Genomic DNA, 25,584 nt, shown 5'->3' with positions numbered 1-25,584 from the left:
AAAGGCGAAATTCGTCCAACTACTTTCCGCTGAACTTCATGTAATATATTATACACACATGGATACATCAAATGGGTAATCGGATTATGTTTTGACGGTGGCGAGAGTGGTTCGCCGTTAATACACTAGCGAGAGAATGAAAATATGTCCTCTCGTATACCTACTTAGCTTGCATAATTTTCCAGCTACCGGCTTTTCGGTACTGCGTCATGCAAATATTCATGCTAATGCCGAGAGTCCGCTGTCTTTTCTGCAACGCCGTAAGCTTAATATTTATTTTCAGTTCTTAAGCGAATACAGATCACGTTGTATGTATGTATGTACGTGTTCGGTTAAAACCACGATAAAATAAAATTTTATTTTTTTCCATAAAATAAATTTCAATTGTAATGTCCGGATTTTAATTCCATTGGAAAACAAACGCAAACCACAATCGCTTGATTTACATTATAGATTATACCATATAATAATTAACTGTACACTGTGGTAAGTAGACCATGACGTTTTGAATTACTGTCTTAACTCGTATTCACAGTACAAAAATCGTCTTCGATTTCTTAACGTTGTAATAGACCAATGGCTGCAAGTCAGCTTTACGGGTTTTATTATAAATCAAACGGTTGTTGCTGTATCCCTTGAGTTCTTTTTCTATATAAGGCGTGGCAAGGCATTAGCACTTCTGCACGCTTATTTGCACTAACTCATCATGGTATCTGTACGTCCCGCCAATGTTTAATTTATGTTGTCTTTAGTTCTCACGAGATAAGATAAATGTATTGCATAAAAACCAATTACGTTTATATAGAAATGGATTTTAGGTATAAAAATAGCTTTTAAATTAAACAAATAACATCAATTTTAAATAATTTTATCAATATTTATGTAAGTAAACTGATTGGATAAACCACATGTCCCAAAACAATAAATTTGCATATGGTTCGTCTTTTTCAGAAAAATACTTTTGAATTTAGAAAAATGTTCTTATAACTCAAGCTTTATAAGGAAAAAATATGTATAGCGCAAATACAAATAAAAAAGTTAACTATAAAACTAGAATTTTTACTATCCAGATATTTTGTGCCAAAATCGTACGGACAATAAGGATTACTCAAATCACTCAAAAATATACATCTTGATTTTTGAATAAAATCTAACTTTATTATCCAGATTATCCGAGATCTGTATATTAGAGGAAAATTGTAAATCGATATTTTCCATTCCCGTCGTCTGTAAACAATCGATACCATACACGAATATGTGAGGAGAAGAGGGGTGGGTGGAGACTGGAGGCAAATCATGGAAGAAAAAACGACTTTAAATAATTTAAACCGTTAAAATTACCCAATATTCGTTTTGACGTCTTCCATAGACATATTACAAACTTAAAACAGCTATCGCATCGAAGCTAAAACCTGGTAGCTTCCACACATTTCTTTTCTAAAAAACATACTAAAATGGAAAGGTAGGAGGTAAATCAGAGAGTTCATGGAAGAAAAAATCGATAACCCTATTCAGTTTAGTAATACCTAACCTAACTTTTTATTTCGCTCTTTGCTTGTGTTTTTCTCTCACTGAATTTGTCATTCAGGAGACAAAATGTCTATAATTCGTTTGGTGATTGGAAAATACAATAGGCTGGTTAAAGCTTTTTATTTTTAGTTCATTTTTTTGCTAAATACTTTCAGATTTTCAGGGCTTATCTTTCATGCTGAAAATAAACTCATTACGACATAACAGGTTCCTTATAACCTCTAACGGTATCGAACACTTTCATAGCGGATTCGTTCGATTAGGTCCTAATCGGACGAATGAATCGTAATCATTAGGACTCATTAGCATAGACCGCGGTCGCTTTAAATAGTTGTTACATTACAACATTGTGCTCGATCTAGAGTGTTACCGACCGGGGGAGTCGTAGCCGGACACTATATTCATGGTATGGCCTGGAATAATGGATATGCATTTGTTTTTTTGTGTTAACGAAAACTACTATCGTATGATTATTAAGATAATTACTGTGTAATCGTGTACTCACGTTGCCCATTTAACCGGCGGCTATTGGCCGTAACGGTCGGACGAGGCGGCGCCGGTGGCGATGACAACAAGTGTTTTTGCGGGCTTTTCGTCTTGTGCTCGGCTACAGAGTACGACAGCAAAAGCATCGCGTACATACGCACACAATACGACCCGCTCGACGCCGTTGGGCCGCCTAACTGATTCGGCAGCAGCACGGCGGTCCCCGTGCGGTAGAGCTGTGCACGGCTGATAGCAGTGCAGAGTCCTGCGCGCCCCCCTCAAAAGGATGCTGAGCCCTGCGCAAGTAACTCTGGCTGGCTCCCGTCCCTTGACAGCACCGCGTATACCCACGTCCCTGAAAACGGCCACCTCGAACACACATCCAGCGGTGTATTCCAAGAGGTTATTCCTTATGCCTCTTCGCCGTGTTGTCCTTTCCGCGCATACCTGTACACCGCACTGTTATCTTTACTTCAATTTTTGTTTACACTATTTTTTTTTTTTTTTCGCTTACACCGCGTCCAAGAGGCGTTCGGACGGGTCGCAATTCTCATAACCTCCGACTTACTACCGCCGCCCGCCACCAGGAATCTTTCCCTTTTACGGGGAAACCAGCGACGTTTCAACCGTTCGAGTGGCTAATTTATACATAATATATGATGTACCCACGTCAAGGTGCGTCATTTGCTTGTATGCACATAACATCTATGTCATTCGTTTTGGCATGGGACTCCTCGATTCTGGTTTACATAAAACCGATATAATATCGACGCCCCGTACGAAAAGTAGCACCGTTCGAGTACTTACGAAGACTAGCACCGTTGGGCTATTGTTCCCATTGTTGCAAACGGTGCTAGTTTTCGTAAGGTCATCGTCAACGGTGTTAGTTTTCTGTAGAACTTGAACGGTGCTACTTTTCGTACGGGGCGTCGATATGTAGTTGCTACTATTTTTAAGAGGACACCACGCTAAACAATTTTTGGCGCAAAACAGTACTTTATTACCAGCATACCAATTACCAATTTTATTGGCTTATTTTAATACTTATATCAGTCTCGTTTTTTATTTGTAAATATTACTATCGTAACCTCTCTCCTAGCCAAGTCTTAAATAATCAATCTTCAAGTGGTTCAAACAAGATATTTTACTTTTACTTTAACTGATAAATAAAAAAAAATGAGGTGATATCATAATACTATGATTTTGATTATGCTTGTATACAGTATGCATGCAGTTTATTTTATAAAACTAATATTTACGTACACTCAAGACATCAAATAGAAATATGTACAAATAGTTGTATACTAAATAAAAATAACTTTAAATCTTTGCGCTATTATTTGTTAAATATAAACATAGTGCATGCATTTTTTAAAACGTATAAAATACATTTGTATTTTAAAAAAAAATATAAAACCCTTACGTATGTAAAATAGTTAAAATAAAGCTTATATCAACACTTTACAAAAGGACATTGGGGATTGTGTAAAGATGTAATTTACGACTCAGTAATTAAATAGTTTGTTGAATAAAGGTTGTAGTTTCAATGAAATATCAAAATATCAAGTACATTAGTTTCAGTGATAACATTATTAAGGTCTCGGCGCATTAAGGTCTTCAACCGGATGCAAATAAATTAAAAAGACCTCCGAAAATGACTTGGAAATTATTGACCTTTACCCGTACCTCATGCGTCTGATTTTCCCCATTTTGTTGACAATATTATAATAACATACATAATATTTTGTTCGGGTATAATACAAAATAATAATTTTCAACATTTATGATATCTCTCATTGGTATTAACTATTAACTATGTACAAAACAATTATGGTTGAACTTGGCAACCTAACTTGTCTTTTCCTTGCGATTAGTTACCAACTGATATGAACAAATTCGATAACAGTATAATAGTATAAGTTTATATTTTCTAAATCGGTTAGTTTTAGACTTGACAAGAATAACATGTGGGTCATACTGTATGCGTAAGTTCAACTCACATCCATAACTTACGGATGTTTATGTATTGTTGTATTATTCCTTTTATATTTTGTTACATAACTAGTTTTTGTAAAGGGACCTTGGTGTACGGAACTTTGGTTGAAACTCACTACACATAAAACAACGAAATAAGTTATGTGAGTACATATTATACATCACGAGCTTATCTCCAAGAAGTCACATTAAGTTAAAACTTCATTTATCTACCGTTTTCGGCTTTCGTAAACGTTTCCCATCCATTTTGTGTAGCCTAGTGTAACAAGACGTAAACCTTACTTAGCAGTTACAAAGAGATTGTTTTGTTGCTACAATTATTATTATTTACACAATGACAGGGTGTGGACTTTAGTGGCTTTGGACTCGAGGTGCGCTTTCAAACACAACAACTGTTTCGAGTCAGATAAGACGGCGAGGGAGCCTTTATATACGCCGGTTAGGTCAGGTTAGGTTTCCCTTGACTAAGCAAAGGGTCGTGCATTATATTACATTATCAGCATAAATAAAGCTTTGCCGGTAAACTTGATGACGGCTTATAGACTTAATATCGTTCTTGTCTTGACACACGGCAATGAAGTTTTATTTTCTTCTTGTGCAGTCGACATATAAATTATGCGTTTTCCAAATATTTAATATAATTTATCGTACCATCACGTACAACATCTTAATTCAATGTTCGCATACACATTATGAAGGGTCTGCGACACGAGGACAACCGATTGTATAATGAAAATTCCTATTTATTTTTATGTCTTCAATAAAACTACAAAACCGTATACGTGATCCGCGGGTTGCGTTTATTTATAAGACATGAAATTGCAACGATAAAATTCAATTGTACACTGTAAAGTGCAAGTAATTGCGCCGTAAAGGTTTATGTAACGGCAAAAACGTTTCGACGCAAAAAATAAACAAAATAAATAGCCACGAGGACTTCAGCTCGAAGGGTCTAGTTTAAATATTGAAACACATGCCGACAGACCCTTTATACATATTAACCATGGTCTATTCAATGGCGATGTGAGCATTTAGCATGTGCAGTGAAATTAAAAAAAAATTCTAGACACTTTTAACCACGGCATAACATATTTTTATATATTACATTTAAGCTCAATAACTTGTTTGAAAAATAACACAACATCTTATTAAATAATCCTCGAAAAATGTTAAACCATAAAGTGTTCTTTCAACTGCTTTAGTTTGTTTAAAGAATTTAATAACATCCACGTAGCATCTTTAGAACGGTTTAAAGCCTCGCCCGTGGTAGTTTACTGTAAAGTTTTAATTTTAAATAATAAACAGCTCTTCGCAAAAATCTTCAATAAAATTGTTTTAGTTTTTTTATTTTATCGTTTCAAAAAAAAGGCCCGATTCATATATTTCTTAAATTTCTAGACTTCAGAACACAACTAGTCTGAAATGGGGAAAACGAATTGCTCTCATAATATTGCCCCTCTTGATCCTAATGCTTTATGTATTTATATTCTGAATACTTATAAATATTTAATAATACTCTCAAAGTGCTGTTTGGTGACATGTACTATTTGAAATATGTTCTCAGAATCACATATATATTTTATATTGTTAGGGAACGTACGGGACGTGACACAAAAGCCAACGACGGCACATAACTTCTAAAGGTTTATACGAAACACTACCTACGCGTTAAATTAATCTGTTTTGACAAATTTTCTTCTTTATTCTGCTCTTGTCACACACAGTATTATTTCTTCTACTTTGAAATTCTTTTAGTTTAAAAAATGTCTTTTGAAATATCGATGTACGTGAAGTTGCCCTCCCCCCCCTCACTTTGTCCTATCAACTCCGGATTTCCGCACCGGATCTCCCCGGATCTCGACAAAGTGGGGGAGGTAACTTCACGTACGTGAATTATCGCATACAAACGTATCGACATTCAAAAGGTTCAGAAAAACCTAATTTAAACCAAAAATGAAAAAATAATTTTAATGCACAAGAATACCGGATAGGTATAAAAGGAAAATATGAAATAAATCAAATTCAATAAAAATATATATTTTTTTTTTTTTAAATAAAAATGTTTTATACAAGCAAAACAATTATTTTAATATTGTGATGGCAACTGGTTTATAAATATATTAAAAATATAAGTATATTAAAAATAAATTTGCAATGTTTTTACAGTAATATTTCTATTAAAAAATGAATTAGACATAATATTACATTTAACACTATTTTATGATTTCAATTTGGAAAATTTTCTCTGACCCACTTAGAATTTAATAAAATATTACACGTAATATACAAATGGCGCCACTTAATATAAAAATAATTTCGGTTAAATATACTATGTTTTATAGGTGAATATCATATGTTTTTAAGAATACATCATTAAGACAAATTATATAGCCGTTCATGGTTGATAATTTATTTGACAAGTTAACCTTTTTCCATTTATTTTTTTTTGAAATATATCTTTTATAAGAATCAGATAATAACAAGACGTCATTTTCCTTTACAACACACAAACTACACCAATCTAAATCGATAACATTAAAATGAAAGCGAGTTATAAATATGTATTTTCTATTAGATAGTATTTACTTACTTGGTTCCTCCTCCTCCTCTTGCTTATGCAATATTAAATCGTGTAAATTGCTGTAAAAAAAGCCTTTGTATATACCGTTAGTTTCATCAACTAAATGGTATGAAACAATTTTGTTTCTTCTGTTTGTAACACATAATGGGTATTGTATAGAATGTGGCATGGGATCAAGCTGTGTCCAATATTTTTTATTTATATTGTAGCAGTCTACTCTTCTATCAAGATCTTCCACATGACCAAAAAACTTTTAAAAAAAAGAAACCGATTAATTTTTTTACTAATTTCAAGTTAAAAAATTAATACATGACTTATAAAATAGATATTACACATTTTCTTCATTTAATTTTTGAGTTATGTCTGTTTTTATTTCTGTTCTTTTTATTTATAATTTAGAAAAAACAAATGTTAAAAAATAGGTGATTTCAGGCTTTTAAAAATGTATAATTTAAAAGATAAAAATATACCGGTCATATTTCTTCCAAATTAAGTTTATAAATTATAGGATTCATATTTTGTTTAAAAAAAAATTATGCAACTATGGGACCTAATAGGCTGATTTAACTTCATATTAAAATTTGACTTATTTGTGGAACAAGAACCAAAAAGATTTTTTTGCTAATTCTAGCCCAAGGTTTTCTCTAGAACGTCCAAAAACTTTTTTATTTACTTCTCAATTGTAAACAACTTACCAAAAACAAAATATTTTATTTTGTTAAAAACATGAATTGAGACCTGTTTCAAATTAAATAATAAAAATATAAGTTAAAATTAATTCTATTTAATAAAATACAGAACACACTAAAAAACTAAAATTTATTGTACAGTATAACTACTGTACAATTAATGATGTTTTTAATTTTTGTGTCAGGACCCACGATATTTTTTAAGCCGTTGAACCGATTTCTTCGTGTAGTATATATATAGACCAGAAATCGTACACAATAGGTACTATATTGAGTAATAAACTAAAAAAAAGTCAACCCTACCCCTTAAAAATTGTTTAAACTGAAAAAACTAAAAATTTGATCTGTTAACACTGGAACCCCCCCTTACTTATTCACTTACTATTACTACTACTTTTATACTGTGATTGGTTTGGACTGTACCGGTTTGAAACCTACTATCTACATATTCGCATCGATGCGTTCATTAAAAGTGATTTCATCACTTTCAGTTATAATAATTCCTGTAGACCTGTGACCTCCCCGTCCCTACTATGCCCCGACTCCACTGTACTTGCCTTTTTTGCAATAACTTCTAAAATCTTCACATAACCTTATAACTAATTACAGTGTAATAATTAATATCTTTAACAAAATACCGTAAAACTCAACAAATATTTATAATGTAATAACTTAATTTTAAATAATTAATTTATGTAGACGTTTGAGTTGAGTTACAACTGTAAATTACTTGTAACTTATTACTTACAACGTACAAACAGCAATCGTTAATTATTGCACCGCATTGGGTCCGAGGGATTGGCATCGGTTCTTTGATTTCGTGCCATATTTTCGAACACGTATCATAATATTCGATTGAACTTAACGGCTTTCCTTTGATATCTTCACCACCCACCTATGTGCCATAGATAAATTATTAATTAACGCATATTCACTTATCGCAAAATAACTTTCTTAGATACTTCATCGCCATACATCCCGAATAAATACTTACGACATATATATAGTTTCCTTGGGTGCAAACAGCGAATTGGGTTCGAAATGTTAACATAGGGCTAGTAGACACCCACTTTTTCGATGTAGAAGTGAGATCTAATTCGTCTACCCAGTTTTTAGATACTTCACTATCGTTACCAATCGCAAGCAATATTCCACTTTCCGAGACGACCAGAGTTGCGTCACGACGAGGACAAAGAAATGAATTATCGCATGATTTCCAACATAAGTCTTCCTCGCACCTAAGATCCATGTACATAACACATGAACCATCGTCAGTTGATCGATCCTTTATTGCGAAAATAATCTGAATAAAAATATTTAAATTTGCAATATTAGCTACAAATTAAATAAATATGACCAATGTTATGAAATAATATTTGTATACATTTGGTTGGTACGAATTGGGTATCCTAACTGTATTTTTTTGGATTTTTGCATCGTCATTTTCGCAAATAATTTTTCTCATAATATCCATCAAACCTAAAAGCATGATGACAACCAAAATTAAAACACAAATATCAGACAGCGTTACTTTTATCATTCTACAAATATTCATGTCTTTATTGGTAACCTCGGCCCACTTATTCCGTCGTTTCCGGGTTTGTTAGGTATTTTAAACTCGAAAGTGGAAAGGGTAACCTTATTCCTTTTTTTGGCCTCGTAAACTTGCTAAATAAAGAAATCAACCGAGTAGTACAAAAGTCATCAAGAGTTTATCCAGACACAAAAATGTAAAAAAACACTTAATTGGTAAAACTAATACCTTCTACATCGGAGCTAAAATAAAATGCATATTAGTCATATTAGAGATAGAGTACTTACAGTCTTTATGAGTCTCTAGTAAAGATTCATTGCAAATACGTTTATGTCCGCTTGCCGAAATCAATGGTAATCTCAAGTATTTTATTAAAACTGGGAAATATTGATTTCGATTGTTAAGATCATAATTTATCCATCCAACGATAAAATCAAAGATCTATAAAAAATGTGTTCAACAATATTTGTGTACAATGTATAATGTATATTACATATAATAGAAAACATATTGCATTTCATTAATATATTGAAAACAAAGATTCTATAGTATATTATAATACTAATATAGTTTATAATACTTGTTCAGGGTAGCATAAACCTTCAAAAAAGTTTAATGAAGTAACTTAGTAGATACTGATAAAAATCAATATGTGATCTGTGATTGGTCCACTAAATTTTAAAGGATCGTCAAAATTAAAAGTTTTCAGACAATTGGTGTGGCATTAAGTTCATTTGGGTGGAAGTGAAGAGGAATATCAAAATAATTTAAGTACAATATTTAATAATAATATTGTTCAGCTGCGTTAAAATACCTTTTCTTCAGATTTAACAACTAAATTATCATTTGATATAATCTCAAGAACATCATCGAAATCCATTGGATACAGACATTTTAATAGTGATTCGTTTTCTACAATTTTTCTACAAAATATATAAAACATTTTACAATTTATCGATTGATTTTTAAACTATCCCCGGATATATTTAACTCGAATACTTACTCAAAATTATTTAGGAAATACAAAAAACAATAAGTGTACAGCCCTTTTTGCGAGAGTGGCTTTGCACATTCCATGAAATGAATGCAATTTTCAACGTTTAAACATTTTTTAATATAACTGTAGCATAAATCTTTTGCGTGATTAAAATCCAAGTATTCAGCAGCTTTTAATAATTTCTAGAAACAAATAATTAAAAATGATAATACCGTAAATGTAAAGTGTATATATAAATATATACTGGGTGATTTTTTTATCATAGGCCTCTCGATATCTCATAGGGTTTAATAATAAATTAAAATTTTTTTTTTTATATTGTTTTTATACAATGTGATCTCAATTTTTCACAACTTTATTTGTTTTGTCAACCAGTCAAAATGTTTAGTACATTATACTAAATTTAAAAAGTTAATGAAATATATGCGTTACCATTTAAGTTTCAAAAGTTGCTATCAAAAAAACTAAGTTAGGACTTAGGAGAGAGGTAAAAACAAAAAAAAAATTTGAAAAATTGAGATCACATTGTATAAAAACAATATGAAAAAAAAAATTGTATTTCTTATTAAACCCTATGAGATATTGAGTGGCCCATGATAAAAAAAAATCACCATTCATATATTTATAAATGGTAATTATGTATTATTATATAAATACTTCTATATTATCTTTCTCGATGTCTAACTTAAATGTGTATGCACAAGTTACGATTGATTTTAAAATATTCGACTCCATTGCATTTATAAAAATGTTATTTTTTTGGCCGTTTTCAACGTTATCGTTGAATTTTGATAAAAAAACTGAGCTTGCAGTAGCTAAAATAATTTTATGAGCATAAATCTGCACACCATCGTCGCATGTAAGGGTAACATCACTTAGAGTTTCCATTCTGTAAATATTTAAGTTTTGTTTTTTAATAATGCACTATATTACATTGGTTATGTTAGGTTAGGCTATAATTCTTGGGCTTACCAAATTCTAAATTCTGAAGACATGATAGTATAAATGTAATTGATTATACTAATCAAATTAAAATATTATTATTGAAGTCAAATGGATTTTTATAAGAAAAAATGCAATCTACCTAATGCATTTTAGGAATATTTATTCTACTCTCATTGGTGAATATTAATATCTAATAAATAATTTATAAACAATTAAGCGTTTCGAACTCATAAATAAATTGTAGACAACAATTTTATAGCAAATTAGTTGGTAATAAACCATATATTTGTTTATTTGGGGGATTTATTTTAGTTTTCCAAACCAACATAATGATATTTAATATATGCTATTAGGAGGGAGCTTGGCTGTGCTTAGCACTCCTAGTGTTGAAATCAGCCCCCTAAAATATTGTTTTTGTTTCATACCATAAATAGTGAAATAAAGCAATTTTCAAATAGTTCCAGTGTTTAAGAACTCCCACTTTTTTAAGCAAAATTACGCCCTTGGGTAGGCCGACACTTTACATTGATTGCGGTCAACACGTAATATTATTAAAAACACTATATGTAACTAATTTTTAAAATATCTTTTTTGTCTATACTACTATGACGAACTATTTTGCTTAATTACTTTAACGAATATATATATATATATATATGTATATGTATAAATTTGTTTAATATAATACAGTGTAATCTAGTAAAAATTGCTTGTGGGTTTGAAATTTTATAAAAAGAAAAATTAATTTTAAAAACTTAAAAGTAGTAAATGTTAAGAAAATCATGTCCATAAAACATACTTCTTTTGATTATAAATTTCGGTAATAACTATTTTCTAGAGAGAGCATAAATGATAACTTACTGGAAGAAACAATAAAAACATTTATAACATTCTGACATTAGCGCCATTGTCTTCATTGGTATGTCGTACTCGGACATTTTGAACAGTTTTGAAACTTAAAGAGTTATAAATATATTTTGTTCTAAATAATGTTTTTATAATTCACAAAAGTTATATTATAAAACGAACCGGTATTGTATTAAAAACTAACTAACAGACTAGTATAATAATTATTATAACAACAGACAAATTGATTGTTCAATAAAATGTATTTTACAATAAAATCCTTTTCTATTTTATAATGTTGTCTGTGGACGGAACTAACTAAAACGAAGTGGATATTAAGGATAGGCTCAAGACACGCGACGCCAACAGCTATTACGAGCCGCACACAAATAATAGATAAGACTGAACTGTTATAAATCAGAGCAGCTATCGTGCCTCCCATCTCTGTTGGGTTTCCATGATTTCTAATAATACACTTTTGACCAATCAACTAAATTTTTCATTTTTTCAATACGTATAATAATGGATTTTTGTCGGCATTATTATTTTGACAAACCCAACCGCGCCTCTTGAATATTTTCTGCTGAGAAGGCATTTTTTTAACAACGACGTTTTTTTTTCTTATATCATCTCAGTTGGACTCACTATTTCTTAATTTAGCAAGTGTATGTGTGATGTGTCTAATGTTTTAATAGTAGCTATCAAACTGTATGGTTATTGCGACTAAACTGCACAAAACCTCGTCCATAACCAACACAAAATACCGAAACTACGGCAAAGCTGATAATACATATATTATTATGATAATTTGTATACGTATATTACCGACCAAATAATATAATAAAACGACTACTCTACCGGAACTACGACTACCCCACACAGGTAGTATTAGCTATTATCAACGCGAACGGAACCGTATTTTGCAAAAGTTTAACTGTGATTTATGACTACAAGAAAATTTATCCGAAGCCTAACACGTTTACCGGCACGCGTTGTGTTGAAAGGCGGCTAACAATAATTTACAGGCGTAAAGCTTGTTAACTGATAGTGTATGGATATCGCAAGACCCTATTGAATACAGTATACTGATTGCTGACTACATGTAACACTGTGTACACCACCGATAGCTAACGTCGGCGAAAATGACAAGAGAGTGTAAGGTACTTTTTTGGTACTTAACGATTAATTGAACCTTTCCGAAAAAAGTTGAATTAACCTCATAAACGATTTCCAACATAAAAATGTACTAATTGCTATATTTTATCTATACTCGTAGAATTCGTTGGTATCTTAGGATTAAGCATATTTATGTAACATTTCACGTCGACGAGATTACATTTTAACTAATGAAATACTACGTTGATTATTTGTTTGACTTGCTTGATAAAAACAATGTGACACTTTGCTTGACAGCTCTTTTTTTATTTTGACATGGCGACTAGCAGCTGTTGTGCCGGCCATTGAATTGCGGTCGAATGAATCCGATGTACGAGTGAGCTTTTAGCTTTTTACATAACGTGTATTATGTATAATATAACTGTTCGTAATATTATTGTGAATCCTTTCAGGTTGGGTTAATCACGTTTTACCGATTTGTAACAATGATATCGATTGGGAACAATTATTAATTAAACCCTTTTTTTTTTTTTTAATGTTTAACTCGAATCGGCTCTATCGTTAGTGAATATTTATAGCCGACCTGACAACAATAGTAATTAAATAAAATATCTATTATGCTCGTATTCAGTTGGAATTTTGAACAACAGGATTCTTTTCAAAAAAACTATTGCCCGTAAAATATCATTCTGTGGTCCGTGTGTTTTGGAAAATACAGCATTACAGCTAGCGACTGTCAGCCATATTTGGTCTACAGTGATGACGGCTGTGTATTCAATTGGGAAAATAGGTTGCAATAAGTTTAAAGAGATAATTTTGTAATTTTAGAATATATTTAATGATCTAATTTTTCATTTGAAGTATACCAACTTAATTGAAAGTAAACGACTGTTTTCCGGCGAATGTTCATTAAAACATTTAATTATAACCGTTTAAAACTCAATTTTGAAAACAAAAAAATCGGCATTTTATACGCTATCGAAAAGCTTGAAGTTTAACGTGCTTTAGATGAATACATATAAATCTGTTTGGTAGAACAACCGAAAAGAGTTTTAACATTTTACTCTTTCTGTTCATTCTCTTAAGGCTGAAAATTGAACTTGGCCTAAGATGTTTTTTGAACAAATTGATATTAGAATTAATATTCTAGTTATTGTTTATTTTAGCTTCGAAGCGGAAGTTAGAAAATACTTTTATCTGATTATATGATCATTCTTGTTATTATTCAGGTATTCAGCAACAAAAAAAAAAAAATTTTTCATAAAGAAAAAAGTTAATTAAACAATTGTTACGGTTTTTTTTATAAATATAAAAAATAAACGTATGACTAATAATACAAATTGGTCATGAATAAAAATGATATTCTCAATATCCTATTTTTTATAAGAATAAAATGTATTCTATATAATAGTTTTTTTTTATTCACAATCATTGAAGAACGAACAAGTTATTCTTTATTCATTATTCCAATATTTGTTTCACGATCGTCTATTATATTAAATTATAAAATGTCTTTAGCAAGATTTATTTAACGCACTTGGAACTGATTAAATTAATTTTCTTATTTGAAAACACATAATTATTAGTAAGCATAGGATTCATCAAGTGGTTTATTTTACACGCATAATTACCTATTGTCACCTACGTGACAATTATACATAACACAACAATAATATAATAATACTAAAATATATAAAATAATAATAATAATAATAATAATAATAGTAATAATTATTTATATATACAACCGAGTCATAGGCGAATCGTTGCTATTTTTTAGACAGCGATTTCCGGCGACCCGTTTACAACAAGGTGGACTGTCCGAGTTAATCAAGCGCGTTACTACAACGATTTTACGGTTAATTGTCGGTATTTACATAAGAAAAAAAAAATCACCGTGACTGGCCGTGTGTGTTCTAAGTGGACTTCGGTGAATTGTAGACTCCCATGAAAAGGACTGAACCGGTCATTTTGTCGAACAAGAAGTACACGAACGGATGGTTACACCGGAACTTGTACGGTTCCACTGGCCTGGACGACCTGGACGATATGACAGCGGTGGCAGCGGCCGCGATGGTGCCTTCTTCGTCCACGGATATCTTGGCCTTGTGCACCGCTTCGTCTACGGACACCCCGTTGGCGCCACCCGTCAACGTCGACAGGTCAGCGTTGCCTTTGAAAAGGTCGCCGATGCCCATTTGTTCCAACAACTGTTTTTTATACAAATATATAGGTAGCTCGCGATTAGAGACAACAGCATAAAGGTTTGAAACCGCATTGTACTTACGGGCACTAGGTTGTCCATAGTCTGCTCAATGCTGAACTTGGGCAACGACACTTCGACGGACCGAGTTCGCCATTCGTTGGACGAGACTATTTCCTGCAGAATGTTGGTGTTGAGCCTCTTGGTCAGCAGACTTATTCCACGTTGCTTGTTGAACGGCGGCAAGATGACGAACAAGCTGATGTCGCCGCCCTTGTACGGAAGTTCCAACACGTGCGCTCCCAATTCGTCGGAACTCACTGAAAAAATGTAATCCAACATTAACGCCAAAAATAAATAACAATAAACACGTAAAAATCGCATATGGCTCTCAGCTTTATTTTGTGAAATAATATTACTCTAATAACAGTTAGAACATTATTTTGTGGTACTTTGGTTTTATTCGAATAGGCAAAAAAATTACCCAACGAGTACCTATATTGAAAAAACAAATATGTCATTTTTTTTGCAAACTGTCATCATCTTTCGATTTGATAACTGGTATTTTTTACCGAGTAAGACGCATTCTGTACTAGACGAATAGTTCAAATAGTTGTCAAAGGCTCTGCGATGGTCTGGTAAAATATAATAAATTACGAATAAAGAACCGTCATGGCTAAAATAGTAAATAATATATATATAATAATTGTTTTAACTTTAAATTAATATTTCGCAAAAAAAAAATGCCTAACTCTAACACAGTACTCTTGAGATATTAATTATAGTAATGGAGATTTGCATATTTGATGTGTAGCATCATGCGCCTAGCACGCATGATGCTACACAACTTTTGGATCGAAACCTCTTTCTCGACTGGGCTTTTGGTCACACTAGTTTTAACCCAATTTGTCTTGCACCACTCAACTTCTTGTAATTTGCGATGAACAAGATTAATGACTACTTACACAAATTGAAAATTCCAGACTGCCACATCATAGGCACTAGAGCGTTCTCGTTTGGCGACGTGTAGAAAACTTCGTCTTTCGTGCTTTCCGACGAAAACTGAGAACTCCAGAAACCTTTGAAATATGCTGCGTTGGCCTGCGAAAACAACCAATAAACCCTTCGTTATGAGTTCCTATTGTTTTTTTTTTTTTTTTTTTTTTTATGATTCGGTGAGAGCAACTTACCAGCACTAGTCTCGTGTTGTAGTTAACATGGCTCACGGGTATCAGATCTGTGATGTGTCCGTTGGTCGAGTTGGCCACCCAATTGTTGATGTACATACGGGCCAGTTCGGGATCAACGACAAAGTCCATCGGGTGTACTTCTTGAGCGAATACTTCGTTCAGACATTTCTGCAGCGGTAATCTCTTCGACACGAACAACCGATCCGTGGAGCTGAACTCGTAATCGGAGCTCGTGTTGGCAGACCTCATCGATTGGAACAATCTCTCCATACGGTACGCTTGTAGCACGCTCAGCTTGTCCTGCGAAAATAGTGCAACCGAATTAGTGACGTTAACAGTGACAATTCCGGAAGCAAACCCTTGAATAGTTTCACGTCTCAATCGAAAATGACACAAAATCCCAATGTTAATGTACATTCGTGTTTCGTACATTAAGAATTTTACTAAGTGTCAACGGCCCATCGATCAACGAAACAAAGCGTTTATAAGTCCTGAACGATTTGCAACGGCTGTAACGATAAAACGCACCTGTTCGGGTGGAAGATTGAGAAACCTTTTCAGCTCGGACTCGGTTCGGTTGGCGCTGATGAAGTATGTGATCAAAAGGGCGGTGTATATGCTGTGCGGCGAGAATATTAAATTCTGTTTGGGAGAGGCAGCCACGGCGGTTTGCAACAGTTTAATGCTGAACGCCTGTTGTCGCTCGAACAAGTAAAACTTGCCGGACAAGAACTCTTCGATGGTGAGACCTGGGCCTTTGGGCAAGCATCTCTGATAGCCGTCGGATGAGACTGACGGCGTGCCGGAGACCAGCAACGCCAGTCCTACGACGCTCCAACACGACAAACGCATTGTAAAAACCAATCGAACAACGTCTGAAAAACACAACAAAATGTAAACGTCACAACTCTTCAACTGCAATGTGGTACGCCAATATAATGCCACTTTCGTCTTAAAAAACTTATCTTTATATACTATTTAACTACGACGCGCTGATCGAATCTAACACAATTCCTAGATAAACATTTCGAAATTATACTCCGTTTTTATCTTGTTGAATTTTCCTTTAAGTTGTAAATTTAACCGTTAAATTTACGACCAGTAAATCGTATGACAAAATTATATTGTCGATCTCTGTAGAAGACATAACAACAATAATATACATTTATTTTCATTGCCTGCGATTAGCTGTAAAACGTGCAATAATGCGTTATCCTTCCATTCTGTTTTCCCAACAAAACTTTTGCCGCGTCACATTTATTTCTATGTTTTATCTATTTTTTTTCAGAACCCAATCGACCTTGGCAAAGCGGCGATTCAATCACTAGCGAAACCATTGTGCCATTAATTAACAATAACCGCCCCCGCCCGGTAATGATATGAAAACAACACCATAATATTAGAATTGTGTTTTAGGCACGTGTGCGTGAAGTTGCGAAACGCCTTTTGAATGCGATTTAGCGCCACTTCAATCGGATCGCAGTTCGGCGCTTGTATTATTTAACATAAAAATCTACAGCGCGACGGACAAACTGAGTTTCATAATAATCATTTATAGGCGTTTATAATGCACAATTATTTACCGTGTATATAAGGCACCGTAGAGCAACGAAAAAAGTGTAGCTATTACAGAGAAAACTGTTTAAAAATCTTGTAACCCGCAAATATTGATAGTAATATGTAAAATTAATGATTATCAATTATACTATAGCAAGTGCCGACTATACAACCCATACTAAACTGAAGCCAGAGTAGCCTAACCGCAGAACGTAATATCAAAATAGAATACAACATACATTGTTGTTCATATTGGACCGGAATAATTGTGTACCGGAATGATTACTTACAAATATTATAGTACTTATTAGTGTTCGGCTGTTTTTGGCGATTCGACAACTCACTACAGCGATAAATTATATGTAATTACTTTTCAATTTCACTATCCAAATTAGAAACTCCATTATTTTCCAAGTTGATACATCCCTAATTAACAACAAGAGTGTCGTTTACACGGTTGTGTGTAAACAGACACGGCGAATCCAATTTAATATGGTATTGATTACATGGCTACTCAAAATGATTAGACAAGCAATTACAAATTAATGTTCCACGGTAAACACCAAACTGTATACTCCAGCCCTCGTGCTCAAAGTAAACAAAAGTACATTCAACCAATTAGACAGTTAGTTCATTAATTACATTTGACGATTAAAACTTTGAATAACGACTTTTACTTGAAATGCGCACTTTATACTAAGAACGATACAACCGGCTAAACTTTAGCTGCTAAAGTATTGCGGGGTACGTAGAATAATTATTATCTGATCGCGGGATGCCATTAAGATTCGAAGGTCTTGGGCGGTGCAGTTTGAAGCGACGGCGGTGGGTTTCACGGTCGAATTTTGCGCGGCATCGAGTGTACATAATTACAACAACACGACAACACGTCGGCAGTGCAAATAGGCTAATAATAATAATAATGTTACATTATGATAATGCAATGCGCGATGCCGACCTTGTATGCCGACTAGTAGGGGAAAGCCCACATGTTTCCTAAACTGTTCGTCGTTATAGGGGAGATAGCGGCAATCGTTTGTGTATTCAATTGTTGGCCGTTTGCTGTTTTTGCCGTGATCATCAGCCGTATTTTCCGCAGTCTTGTCACGCGTTCGATAACACGCCGTGCTTTCGGCTGCAAATGGTTTTTGCCAACGATTCCGGACATTATTACCACGGTCCGACACGCGGGTAATGTTCAATTCCCATTTGGCAAACGTTTAGAGCCTCGTCTGTTCATCTCCCCGAACGGACCCCGGCACGTCTACGGCGACGAGTGTTGGCAATTGGGACACGCTGTAACGCATTGACATCTTTTATGGACTCCCAAAGGGAGTTGTTGCCGTACGGACCAGAATTGGTTACGGAAAAATTGGAAATACTAACGTGGGAGACACTTGAGCTCCGGGCAAGATAATATATTTAACGATCGGTTGCACAAACATCTAATTAGAATATTGAGTCGTTTCCTCGTGCGGGTTGAAATTGTTTTTTTTTATTTTACTACGTACATATAAATCAGGAATGTCGTTTACGAGCCGACTCCTATATTTTTTTTCTATGCTTTTTTATTTAACTCGTTGCGTCTTATTTTTGCTTGTTGTTTTCCACTCCAAAACTGGATCGGAGAGATTACGAATTGGTTTTATTTTCAATGTTAACTTGTATTACCGCGTTAAATGCCGCGGGACGAATAATAATATATACCTACGACGGTGCGTTTTGTTGTACACGAAATACGTCACAGTTAAAATCCGAACAATCCATTGTGCCTAACGAGAACTTGGCCAAACGATTAGTGTGCATTATTCAAATCCTCTCTAACTACGTTCAAATACCGCATTCTCCGATAAATAATTTAAGATCCTACTCACGAGATTAGAGCGTTTGCCAGACCACAGCCACAACTGTTGTAGGGGGTACTTATCGATCGTCAAATGAACCTCAAACTCAAAACCGTCAACAACACTTACGCGCATTACATTCCAGATTAATCCGAAACAATGTTCGTTTTACCAACAAGTTTTGGAGGGTTTTCATTCCTTGTTAAGAATTCCATTTACTGATCGGCATACCGCGGGAGTTATTCAATGACATATTATACACCTTCGTACCTTTACGTGGATCGATAATCTCTAAGTTGACAAAAACCACAAAATTACTCTTCTAAAACTGTAAGGTCATTCAATTCTTTGTCTCACGATTGACCGTGTCAAACATTGACTCTATTTTAGGTTCGTGTTAATTTCATAACCTGGTACTTAAATTGAGCTTCCCTATCGTTATTGTGTCTTGGCAACTACTAAGCGTAAACACCAGGTCTACGTTAATGGTCGGAAACCTTTTAATGAATAAAGTTTCTGGAAATGAATGCCAGAATTAAACCTAACTACACAGAACTCAAGGCGGAGATTCCTTTCCCGAGTCTTTGATGAAGTAATCGACCAGTCTGACCAAACTTGCCGACGACGTTATGTAGTTTTTTATTAAGTATTGATATGCAACCCTCCTACTCGTCGTAGTGTAGTTACGAGCTGTTGTGGTTGTACGGTAGCGTTTTTTTTTTTTTTCGAAAACGGTTTCGCAACGAACAAATTAATATTGTTGTTATAACATAGGAATATTCACTAAATTTGAACGACGATGATGATGTCATGCGGGATTAAATTCCGTGGCGAATAGAAGCCACGCCGCCGATAATGATGACAATATATTAATGTATCGTTATTGTGATTATTGAGTGCAGTTTCCGAAAAATCGAGAGAAAGCTGCTCAACGATAATATGGTGGCAATGTAAAATTTACTTAACTCTTATGTGTAACACCAGTTTGTTTTCCACGGCGGCGGATGTTGTGGTGTCATTATTTGTCGGTTTGACGGGTGAACCGTTTTCTGATTGCGATCCTCCCGTATCGCCGCCGTTGCCGCTTTCACATTCAACTGACACTTGTCGCGTGCTTTGTTGTTGTTATTATTAAATTGGTTTTTCTCGCGTCCATTGTGCAATTTCGGTATTATTCCTTAAACACCGGCCGAGTCCTTCTCCGCCGCCGGGGCTAACATGTTATTATTAAGTAACACGAGCTGGTATTTTTTTATTTTATTTTTTATTTAATAATGATATCACACGGGACGGTCGATTGTCGCCGGACAGCCAACGTAACGGCGGTTAGGTAAAATATCATAACGACAACGCGTAATGACCACGTCGGTTTATTATTGTGGTCACCAGCAATTGGCTGGTCGCACGCGCTTTGTATGTTTGTAGTATTTCCTAGAGAAAGTGTCACCGTGCCGGGGCTCGGGACATATAGGTTCTAATCTTCCGAAAGTATACATCACATATTACATGTGACGTTTCCACCGAATTACCCGTTTTCCGGACGAACGAATTGGCATTCGCACAAACGACGTGCAACGAAAAGAAAAAAATTCAATAGGGTGTTACAAATTTGAGATAAACGATAGTGCATACATGTTTGTTATCTCTAAATTACAATTTACAACGTAGCGATAATAATTGAAAACAAAACCCGCGTTCATCGTCTGTTCGTTTCGATGAAAAAAAAATTAAAATTCATGAATGGCGGAAAAAATTGTAACCATAATTGATTTTAACAAAAGAAAAAACACCGACGTAGTAAATTTCTCCCAATCGTCCAGAGCGACTTCAGTCAGTAACGATAAAATTTAAGTATTTTAAAAATAAACAATAATATGTGTATTCATTTGAAACCCCGTCTTGAGCCCAAGGAATTGATTAAAAAAAATCATTGAATAATGCCGAAGAACAGGCATGACATGTCGGTCATGGATAAAAGCGGTGTAAGTAACTTTTAAACATTTTTTTAACAAACGAACCGTTTGCAGCCCTGTTGATCGACCGAGGTTTTCTATAATAAAAGGAATTGCTGGTCTTGACAAACTTCATAATATTATTATGAAACAATAGATTTGACACAATGGTTATTGTACCATAATTATTGTTCATGATTTATGAATAATGCAATTGTACGAAAGGACAACAATATTAATTAGACAACAAAGGTAATGATTACAAACTTTTTTAATAATTTTCAAATAAATTTGACATTGTCGATGTTATGTCAATAAACATTTATTAAAATAACATACTTTTTTTAACAACATCATACATCTTTGGTAATAAATGTACGTTCAAATCTTGAACGATACAATCATTTTTCATTTAGAAAAGGAGATTTTCAATTTAAACTTAAAACTACAATATACATTTTTTTATTAGAATTCTGGAAAATTGTATTTTTTTCCGAAAAATTAAGCTAATTTAGGTAATGCTAAGGCACTTTTCGTACCATTTAACTTTAAAATAGCCAAAACTGCCGTAAATGGTATTTTAAGTCGCCTTTTTAAACAAAACGTTTTGGATTTTTTCTGTATGTTGGAGAAAAAAGCTTTTCAGATTTAATTTTCAAAACAATACGTTGACTTCCTGATAAAGTCGAAAAGAAAGAAATTTCATGAAAAAATAATTACAAGTTAGGCGTAAAAGCTTATTCGCAAAAAGTAATCGACAAGAAGAAAAATAATTGAAATTTTCAGTCGACTAAATTAGACGGGGACGTTAAACTTCAAGTGAGCGTTACTCACCAGCCAAGTTCATTTACTTTTTTATGGAGTTTGTAAGTTTTCGATTAAGACGGAGTATATACCATTTTAAACGAGTACGGAAAATATTACCTATTAAAGTTTAATTTCAGGTACTTTGTTAAAAGTTTTTTTCCTTCCCGAGTCCCGCTCCTACGTATATAATAGTCTCATTTCGACGAAATGTGTTTTCAGCCCGTCTGGCCTATTGCCAAAGCAATAATTTATGTAACAGTAAAATTGAATTTATGTCGGATAGTCGAATATAGTATTATGATCTCGAATGTTGATGATTATTATCATTATCGCACGACGAGTTTTAAAAATACAGCCGCTCAGAGAAAGCAGAATGTTACTAGAGTTCACAGTGTTAAACCACCCGCAGTTCCTGATCTCCTCTTCCGTCGGGTTTCTAATAAATATTCGGTTATTAAAAAAATCCGCAGCCCGTTCGATTGGCTAAACCGAAATACGTTATAGTATATGTTTTTCAATTACTTGCACCCGACGGTTTCGGTAACTATCATAACAGCTGCGTTAAACAATATTATACCGGCGGATTGTGCAAAATATGGTAGTATTTCAATAAAAGAGATTTCTGTGAAAACGTCACGACAATAATATTACAGTTTAGCTGTTTTGGGCTCGCCAAACAAATCGCTTTGGACGTTTAAAAATTGCCGGTTCCAGCGTCATAACCACACATATACTATAATTATTGTATACCTGGAAACTGTGCAGTAAAAGCCGGCGATTCGCGTTAAAAAACAAAAATCACCACCAGTTTATATTTTTATTTTAATGTTTGACCATTATAATGACGTATTGTTGTTACTGAAATTCGGCGTAAACACCGGTTGTTTACACAAATACATAGACTTTAAACGGCATAGCTGATGTTGTTTAATGGTTACACCGGTGATAATTATAATTATATACCCACACAGCGGTACTATTTAAAACAAATGTATAATTCATTGAAAAATGGTAATGTTCGGTCCAGAGACGTCAGACACACTAGTCGAGAAGGAATCTGTATTATAAAAAATTTACATTTGAGAATGGAGAATACGGGAAAAAAATAAAAATAATTCAACGGGTAATAATCCTCTAACTATGGTCCCTTTATCAAAAAGAGGCCTCGTATTAAAAAGGCCAATAACTTTTACAATAACATTAATACCGACTATTTCTTACGAAATATTTTAAAAAAATTATTTACACGAAAATCTCTGCAAATTAATTAACGAACATTTTCATAGAAATGGAAAAATGTGTTTTCCGGCAACTGTTGCTCGATTTAATATGACAAAACAGTCACCCACATGGAATTTATTCGCCTACGTTAAAATATTATGCCATAACAAAATATGCAATACTCATTTTCGAAAGTACAACGCAAATCGTTCTAGATCCCTATCGAAGACTCGTTATGACTTAAACAACACACATAATAGCTCTTGTTCGAGGTGTCACAATACTTTTCTGCACCTAAAGATTCCCCTTCTAGATAATTAGAAGGCGCCTGATCGATAAGTTATTTGTTACTTGTATACAGTATTAAATTTAAAATGTTTTTAAAGTTTGTTTTCGGGTTATTAATAATTCACGTCGAGGCCGTAAATCTTCATTTATTTTCTTCTCTTACTGATAGATGGGCGGTGTCCTTAATACCAGTTTTTCTTGCGGGAATTCATTGAAATCACCCAACTTCTCGTCGGTAATGCGAAAAGTTTAGGGTCCCTTGGGATCATATTTCTTTTTCTTCTTAAGTGATGCCAAAAAGCAACTTTTTTAATATAACGATGATGCATATCTCCGACGCAAACGACTTATCACTTTTTTATTAAGATATTTTCTTTGCTAAACTTTATATGACGTTTCATGTATTGTTGTGTAAACACACCTACTCGTGGACTCGACCCAACAAGAGCGCCATAAATAAATAACTCGCAAAAGGTACCAACTACAACGGTGACTTGCACGTTGATTAATTTTGAAGAGGACGTTTGGTCTGACTCGACCCCGTTATGACACGATGCGTCACAAAAGTTTCGCCTGGAGCGGTCAAGTCAATATTGTGGGACTTTCGGGACCCGGACAAACGGTCCAGACGGCCATTGAAGTTTCAATTCAAACATCTGTGGTTGTCGAACAAACAGTTTGCCGGAGAAACTTGAAAAGCAATAAGTGACAAACACACTCCCGCGGGGGTTTTCAATAAGAGCAAAACGTGCACCGGTAGTGATTTCGCGGCGGTTAAGTCTATATTCCGGTTGGGTTTTAAACAATAGCGATTTTCCAAACACAATAGCAATAGCGTTTAGATTAAATCTGCACGTTGGACCCCCAAGGAGGGCTTTTCTCGCAATTGCTTTATAAACTTTTGGCGACTCGAGCAATGAATAGTTTCTGTTTACTCAATGCTGCTGTTGACGAACACGACATATTTAATGATAAACATTGCGGCGCTTTTATCTCGCACAATAACGATAATTGTCAATCGGCATACACGACTGCAGGCGATTTCATGGGCGAAAAAACTGGTCTGGTCTTTTTAGACGGCAAAGCGCAGGTCTCGCAAAGGCCGGGAGTCTCTTCCGAGCCAACGCGGACCTTTATCGGCGGCGGTATTAGGTAAATATTGTTGTAGTTTGAAATAATTGTCATACCTGTTGGCGGACGAGAGGTGATCGGCGGCGGCGACGACAAAGTCACACTGCGGCGCGCGTTCAACTCGGTAAAATAATTAAAACGACAACAATCACAAGCGCACACTGATGAGGTTTTTCGTACCGCGCTCGTTTGCGACTACTCGAATAGTAAACGTCCGTTTTATTACTGACGAACCGAAACGTTTCAAGGCGCCAACTGTGCAGGTACCACGGCGACGTCTGTGTGTCGTATCTGTCCGGTAAATCCCATGGCCGACTGGACACACGGCGGCAGCCATTGCAAAACCTTCGCTTTGAAAAACACTTTCACTGGGAATCTTCCCACCACCACGCCGCTATGGGTACACACAGTGGTAGGCATTGCGACCGCCACCATACGGTGCTGCTGTGTATCTCTGCCAGAAGTCGCAACTCGCCAATATCGTCCACACAGGCCGCGGCTCGCTGCCCGGTGAATGTACCTACGTCATCGAGTCTCCGCCGCGATGACTAACAACGTCACGGCATATAGTAACCGGGTATTCCCTGTGTCGGTCGTGTGTCTTATACGATACACGCCGTGCATCTCGCCGACATGTTTGTGACGGAGGCAGCGAGAGTGGACAGTGTCGTC

At 34.6% G+C, this 25,584-nt stretch overlaps 3 protein-coding genes across 4 annotated transcripts in view; all 3 read right to left on the bottom strand.

Annotated features, from left to right (window-relative positions):
* LOC126834642 (uncharacterized) overlaps positions 1-2,196 on the bottom strand; it is a 34,471-nt gene extending 32,275 nt beyond the window's left edge. The window contains exon 1 of the mRNA XM_050566724.1: positions 2,036-2,196. The gene's annotated coding sequence lies outside the window, so the exon portion shown is untranslated. The remainder of the gene's footprint in view (positions 1-2,035) is intronic.
* A 4,020-nt stretch (positions 2,197-6,216) lies between these two features.
* On the bottom strand, positions 6,217-12,006 carry LOC126834436 (kelch-like protein diablo). Of its 2 annotated transcripts, none has more exons than XM_050566347.1 (10): positions 11,619-12,006; positions 10,470-10,701; positions 9,819-9,994; positions 9,630-9,738; positions 9,103-9,256; positions 8,666-8,760; positions 8,276-8,584; positions 8,030-8,176; positions 6,602-6,842; positions 6,217-6,532 (listed from the first exon to the last, which is right to left on the bottom strand). In XM_050566347.1, the coding sequence occupies exons 1-10, from the start codon at positions 11,693-11,695 to the stop codon at positions 6,348-6,350; spliced, it is 1,725 nt and encodes a 574-aa protein (XP_050422304.1). In that variant the 5' UTR covers positions 11,696-12,006; the 3' UTR covers positions 6,217-6,347. The 2 variants fall into 2 exon arrangements, with proteins under 2 accessions (XP_050422304.1, XP_050422305.1); XM_050566348.1 differs by lacking the exon at positions 11,619-12,006 and adding an exon at positions 10,785-10,870.
* A 2,292-nt stretch (positions 12,007-14,298) lies between these two features.
* On the bottom strand, positions 14,299-25,244 carry LOC126834248 (serine protease inhibitor 88Ea-like). Its single transcript, XM_050566032.1, has 6 exons — positions 24,969-25,244; positions 16,641-16,987; positions 16,113-16,412; positions 15,888-16,023; positions 15,007-15,242; positions 14,299-14,929 (listed from the first exon to the last, which is right to left on the bottom strand). Exons 2-6 carry the CDS (start codon positions 16,962-16,964, stop codon positions 14,636-14,638), a joined length of 1,290 nt encoding a protein of 429 aa, XP_050421989.1. The 5' UTR covers positions 16,965-16,987; positions 24,969-25,244; the 3' UTR covers positions 14,299-14,635.
* Positions 25,245-25,584: the final 340 nt, after the last annotated feature.

The sequence above is a fragment of the Adelges cooleyi genome, unplaced genomic scaffold (genome assembly GCF_023614345.1).
Source record: "Adelges cooleyi isolate 19-005CV unplaced genomic scaffold, UGA_ACOO_1.1 ACOO_flye_CR_arks_rails_tigmint_CR_PRNA_21, whole genome shotgun sequence".
In the NCBI taxonomy this organism is placed as follows: Eukaryota; Metazoa; Arthropoda; class Insecta; order Hemiptera; family Adelgidae; genus Adelges; species Adelges cooleyi.
The sequence above is the reverse complement of the archived record's forward strand: the minus strand, read 5'-3'. Positions and strand labels throughout refer to the sequence as shown.

Excerpts from the sequence above, each read along its gene's own strand:
- LOC126834436 (XM_050566347.1), bottom strand. The coding sequence starts at position 11,695 with ATGTCCGAGTACGACATACCAATGAAGACAATGGCGCTAATGTCAGAA. Across the intron at positions 9,995-10,469 it reads TCGAGAAAGATAATATAGAA|AAATTATTAAAAGCTGCTGA; the intron begins GTATTTATATAA and ends ATTTGTTTCTAG. Across the intron at positions 9,257-9,629 it reads TTGTTAAATCTGAAGAAAAG|ATCTTTGATTTTATCGTTGG; the intron begins GTATTTTAACGC and ends CATTTTTTATAG.
- LOC126834248 (XM_050566032.1), bottom strand. The coding sequence starts at position 16,964 with ATGCGTTTGTCGTGTTGGAGCGTCGTAGGACTGGCGTTGCTGGTCTCC. Across the intron at positions 16,413-16,640 it reads TCAATCTTCCACCCGAACAG|GACAAGCTGAGCGTGCTACA; the intron begins GTGCGTTTTATC and ends CTATTTTCGCAG. Across the intron at positions 15,243-15,887 it reads GTCTGGAATTTTCAATTTGT|TGAGTTCCGACGAATTGGGA; the intron begins GTAAGTAGTCAT and ends ACATTTTTTCAG.